Genomic DNA, 6,000 nt, shown 5'->3' with positions numbered 1-6,000 from the left:
AATTAAATTGTCTACCAATGGACATTTTGGCTTCCACTGGTGTTTAGCCATTTTAAAATTTTGCTAGAAAGGCTAGACTCTACTAGATAACCAAACATCACTTTAAGCCATCCGTAAGTGTCATTCTGAAGTCTCTTCTCAATATAAAGTTCTAGAACAATTCCTCTTTGTTTACCAGTGAAGAACTGCAGCATGTTATTTTCGGAGGCCCAGAACTAGTATGTGATTATTTCTACACTACAAGCTTACCGTGCCAAGCAGTGGTGCCCTGACATACACTCATGCTACCTAAGGTTATCTCCTGATCTGGAAGCAGTAGAGATGCATGAGCTAATTAGCTCTTTAACCATGCACATATAGCTATACTGCTTCCAGTTCAGGAGCTGTGTGAAGCAGGGCAGTATATTTGAGGTCACCGCTGCCTGGTACTTTATGTTTGCAGGAACATGTATTTCTTTTTGAGCCATAAATACTTTGCTTTTTTCAAACAACAGATTCTCAATTTTTTCCCTTGCCTAATTCACAAATCGGAGCAAGCGTAACATGGCATCCTTCATGATGTATTTGTATGTAATTTATATCAGAAAAATATCATGATGCATCATGTATAATTAAAACACATAACAAAATAAGGATCACATTTATTCTCCTGCCTATGAAATCAACACTAGATGATTCATACAGACGTATCCGCTGGAAAAGCACTAAGGCAATTGTGCTCCATAATGAATAATCTATAGGAGTTGATTAGAGCTCAGTGAAGACTGGAAAAAAATATCTGTGAATATTCTTGAATTTTTAAACAAATCTGCTTCTATTATGTTCACACCCATTTATTTGTTATGAATTATTCACCTAGAGCTTAGGCTGATGGAAGGTAATTGGTTTTGCAGCCATGGGGTTAGGCTTAACTATTCCATTTGAATTACATTACAATGATTATTTATTACTTGCATTGTAGCAGTGCCCAGAGGCTCCAGTCTGGATCAGGAATCCATTTTGCAAAGCACTGTGCAAACACAGAATCCTTTTTACTGAAGCTTTCCCAGTTCCCAGACACGACTGTCAACCAACGGCGCTGAAGGGATGTGATATACAGCTAGCAGGATGCGGGATGGGTGACAAACCTACCCTTAGTTTGTCACGGCTGGTTTGAATTAGGGGACAGGCTGTGAGGTGAAAGACAAGGGGGTGAGTTCATAGGAACAGAGGATTCTGGAGGAGGGAAGGTGGCAGGGGAACCTGCAGGGAGGAAAGAAAAATAACCTGGGGTCAAATCCTGAGGAAGTCGAGCCTGGCAGCAGGACTGCTTTCTGCTCCTTAGGGCAGGCAGTCCCCCGGGGCTGTGGTACAGGTGATGAATGCCCCCGCAGGTGCTCCAAACCTAGAAAGGGCAGCAAGGATGGAAAGAAGGGGCCTTGCTGGGCTTCCCTCTCCCCGCCACAGGCAGGCCAAGGGGTGTCTTTGCTGATGGGGGGCAGTTCCCAGGCCCCTGGCAAGGGGGGCAGGCCCTCCCATCCAGCCTGAGCAGAGCCGGCGGGCGGGGGGGGGGGGGACTGAGTGAGCTCCTTGCCCCGGGGTAGGGCTAAGGGGACACTGGATCCCAGGGCCAGGGGGCGCCTAGTGCCCCCAGCCCGGTGCCTCGGGGCTGGCCCGGCCGGGCGCTGCTGGTCTCGCTCAGCATCTGCGGTGGCGCCTCTGCCTCGGGGCGGGGGGTCCCCGCAGACGGCGCTGCCCGGTGCCCGCGGGTCCCCCCCGGCGGCGGCGGCGGAGCGGCGGCGCGTGTGCGTGCGGCGGGCGGGCGGAGTGTCTGGGCTGGGAGCGGCGGCGAGGGGAGGGTCTGCGGATCGGCGGCGCTGCAGCAGCGGCGGCCTCTCCGGGAGCGCCCGCGCCCGCTGCCTGCCCGTGCTCAGCGCTGGTGCTGGTGCTGGTGCTGCTGTTCTGCCGGCTCCGGGCGCCGCCAGCCTCCGCAGCGGGATCTATTGTGCGGGGCGGGCGAGCTCCGGCTGCAACCCCCGGCGGCGGCACCGGGGCGCTCACACCTGGGCATGCAACATCGGCCGCCGCCGCCTTCCTGCAGCCGGCCGGCTCCCCTCGGCGGCGGGCGGGCTCCCGCGGCTCCATCCCCCTAATCGCCGCCGAGCGGAGGAGGAGGAGGAGAAGAGGAGGGGGGACCGGACCGGACCAGACCGCACCGCACAGCGGAGCCCTCTATTTTTTATTATTATTATTTATTTTTTTTTTTATTTTTTCCCCTGGGGCCTCATTGCATGGGGATGTGTTCAAGGCAAGAGCGGATTCAGAAGGATATCGACGTCGTGATCCAAAAGTGCAAGGCGGACAAGGACTGCCTGTTTGCAGGTGAGGGCTGCCCGGGCTCCGCCTGCTCCCGCGGCCGCCTCTGCGAGCGGGGGGGTGCAACAGTTCCCCCGCCGCCCGGGCTGGAGGAGGCAGATCCAGGCGGTGGGGGGGAGCAGGATGTGCATCCGTGCGGGACTTTCCATGCCTGGGCAGGGCTTGGGCTTTGCCCCCAGGAGCTCGTGGGGGCGCAGAGGGAGCTGGGCTGCTGCGCTCGGGTCCGCGGGCACGCCGCACGCCCCAGCCTGCCCCTGTCCCTGCCCCTGCCTCGGCGTCTGCTGGTGGCTGCCGCTTGCTTCGCCTTCAGCGCCCCGGCTTGTTGCTGCCTGTTGCCGTCACTGACAATGGAAATTCCTGTCGTTGCCATAGCACCGGGGCACTTGTTGCGAGGGGTGGGGGTGGGGGGGTGTTCCCTCTGCAGCTTCCTCCGATGCCTGTTAACCCGTGTGAAGAGCAGATGGGGGGGAAGGACAACTGAAAATAATGCAACTTCTGTATTTCAGATTTCAGGTACTCAGACTCCACCTTTACCTTCACCTACATCGGAGGCTCCAAAAGGTACTTTTCTCTAATAAGGATTCTCTTCATATCCGGTTCTCTGCATTGTGTCTCCATAACATCCTTTTCTCTCTCTCCCACCCTCTTCTTTTGCAATAGCAAAATATTGAGCGAATTATTAACATGCACTTAAGGAATAAATAGTAACCCGTGAGAAAAAGACTTGCGTCTGAACAGGTGATCAGTGGGGTGAGGCTAGTCATCAGAGCATCATTCCTCTGAGTGCTGCTTTGTTCAGTCCCTGTCTTCATTTTTTATTTCTGTCCATGTGTAGAGTTATCACAAGGAGCAAACTCAATGAGAAAGAGAAAGAAGCAGAACCTCAAATGCAAGGTGTTAGCATGCTTTACAATGATCATGGCGGCCAACAAAGGAAAATAGGCCACATTCTACTGTATTACATCAGCACAAATTCATATGAAGTTCATATCACAGCATTTTGTCCAGTGATAGATGCAAGATCTTTTGCAGTACATCAAATAAAAGTGTAGAGAAATGACATGTAAATGTCACTAAAGTTTATGATGCTAATAACCATCTTTAAAACACTGAACATACAATTGAATATTGCTGCTAAGCACTCTTTAGTTTATTCACAAATTGAGTTGAATATGTATGAATATTAATTATTATTGTTCACATAGGGGGTTATAGTTGTATTGGTTCTCCAGCTGCAGTTCATTAGGTTGGGTTCCATGCAACTCTGTTTTTAAAGGAAAACATATTTTAAATAACCAACCATTGGGAAATGTTTTGTTTGTTTCTTGAGTTTATTCTGCATGTATTTGTTAGGTTATCCTTTTGTCATTTACCTTTTATCACCTACTCTAATCTTACCATATATACAGAGAGGTCTTTTGGCTTGGGTCTGTTTAACAGCTCGGAATTTCATTTCCCTGGACACATTGGCTTGAAATGCCTTATTCTGTACTCTGATCTTTGCAGGTGAACCCCTGCACCCCCCAAGCAGAGCTCCCTTGACACCATCTGAGGTTCTGCATAGGCTCAGGCAGTACACTTACAGAGCCAAGGTGGTAGTTGTACACAAGTTTGTAAATCGCTTAGGAATGCTTATTTATCACAATCATGGCTTGTATGCATTCCCACTGAAGGAAGTAGAAAAACTCCAGTTGCCTTCATTGCAAACAGGCCAGGAGTGAAAGTAGAAGTAAAGTATTAGCAGGTTGCTTAAACCCCAAATTAAGGAGTTTAATTTTAAAATTTGTTGTGTTTAATTTTGTTCTAAAACAAGTTTCAGTAAGACTAGTTTATACTAGAAGAATTGTTGTTATGGCAACCTTAATTTGGAGGTAAACAAGCCTGTGCAGTGCTTGTAGCCTAAACATTGCAGTGTCAAATCAGGAAGTGAAACTGACTGACTATAGTTCCATTGTTCAAGCTGAATGAAGTAAAAACAGTGACATTGTGCAAGGAATGGAAAGTAAACTAGATTTATAGAAATGCTTCCACTTACAGTAATGAAAGTTTTAGGATGTTCTTACATTTGCACCCCGGCATCTGGAAGTTATAATACATGGTTTTAGCAGGCTCTGCAATTGCTTGGCAAACTGCTGCCCTGAAAGTAGTTGCAAGATGTGGAAAATTCATATAGAACTCAAAGCCTAATGCTGTTCCTAGAGAAATTGATGAAAGTAGGTTACATGGTGCATACTCAAATGTTACCTTCCTTTTGACATTTTAGGGACACTTAAAAATAATCAGTTGCTTAAAATAAAGGCTTCACATTGACTTCTTATCTTTACTCAGATTTAAAAAAAAAATTATAATTTCCATTGCACACTGAGATGCATAGGCATCATGGTTTATTGGAGTCTAAATGTTTACTAAGACAGAAAGGGTAAAATTCTCATACGTCAAGCTGGCATGAGCAAGTGGGCTTTGCTGAAGGGAACTGTGCATAGTTGCAAGAATGTAGTTCTGTAATGATCTAACCCGGAAACCAGGGCTTAAAACAGCTAGGCGGCCATAATGGCAGACTCCATAGAAGATTATAATAGTGGTTTGCCACGTGCTTTTCGGGGATAGATTTCCTCCCAAGATCTATGTGGACTTTATGGCCATATTTTTTGTAAGCCTGGCCACTGACCTCATTCCTGCTACGTTGTTGCAGTTATTGATTTCCTGCAACCCAGGGGCATTATGCTTTGACCATTGCAGGCAGAAATTGCCCTTATGATCTAAAACCTTTATTAAGGTTGCACCAGACCTAGCAGAGTAAATATCAGCTGATACTACTTATACCATTACCTGAGTTGCTCTCAGTCTGATAGCTTCATAGCTTCTGTGCTGGCAACACAACATGCTGTCTAGTAATGGGAAATGGGATATACACTGGATCTTTATACCGAGAAATAGATTTTAATGACTAAGCTGGAATGGTCTGTAGAGAAGATTACAAGATGCTATCAGTTCTATAGCATTCTGTACTCACATTTAGAAACATATCCTTCATTGCTTTGCTTTCCTTAGATGTGTTGTAAGGGAGATCAGGACGCTGAAATGTCAGTGAATAGGTGGGTTTTACTTTGTTCATAATGGCTATGTACAAGAGTAAAATAGCTGAAACAAGACATGTTTAATGGCTGATGTTTAAGAAGATTATTTTTTTGCCAGGTTGACTGCTGCCATGTTTCTACTCACCCTCATATAAAGATTGGCCTATTATGCCAGCAACTTAAACAGATCTGGGGATTTTCTCAGCATACTGTTAGGTACCCATTGTCCACTGTAGTCTATTAATGGTGGTCTTAACTAGCGCACTCATAGCCAGCTTCTTAGCTGCTGTGAATCAGTGGAGCTCAATGGATAGCAGTAGAAGAATGCTGTTTCACTTGGACCTGAGCACATGACTTCTTTTAATTGTTCAAAAGTTTGTACTTATGAGTATTTCTCTGCACATATTCTCCCCTTTCCTATGCATTTTTACAGCTTCCTCTTGGAACTGCACTGATCTGTCTCATGCTAATAGTTCTCACTGAGTTATCAAAAAGATAACACATAATCACTTCCTGATAAACAGATTGTAAAGGTCTGATCCTGAGCTCACTTGTGCAGATATGCTGT

General features: G+C 46.8%; 1 protein-coding gene across 3 annotated transcripts in view; it reads left to right on the top strand.

Moving 5' to 3' along the window:
- Positions 1-1,842: 1,842 nt before the first annotated feature.
- PARP8 (poly(ADP-ribose) polymerase family member 8) overlaps positions 1,843-6,000 on the top strand; it is a 199,321-nt gene continuing 195,163 nt past the window's right edge. Inside the window, exons 1-2 of one of the 3 annotated variants that reach the window (XM_059725191.1) lie at positions 1,843-2,361; positions 2,862-2,916. In XM_059725191.1, coding sequence (XP_059581174.1) covers positions 2,271-2,361; positions 2,862-2,916 — 146 coding nt within the window. In that variant the 5' untranslated portion in view covers positions 1,843-2,270. Of the gene's footprint in view, positions 2,362-2,423; positions 2,917-6,000 lie in introns of those variants that run through there. The other 2 variants (XM_006264431.4, XM_019496117.2) reach the window with 2 other exon arrangements.

This window comes from Alligator mississippiensis, chromosome 3 (assembly GCF_030867095.1).
Source record: "Alligator mississippiensis isolate rAllMis1 chromosome 3, rAllMis1, whole genome shotgun sequence".
In the NCBI taxonomy this organism is placed as follows: Eukaryota; Metazoa; Chordata; order Crocodylia; family Alligatoridae; genus Alligator; species Alligator mississippiensis.
The sequence above is the reverse complement of the archived record's forward strand: the minus strand, read 5'-3'. Positions and strand labels throughout refer to the sequence as shown.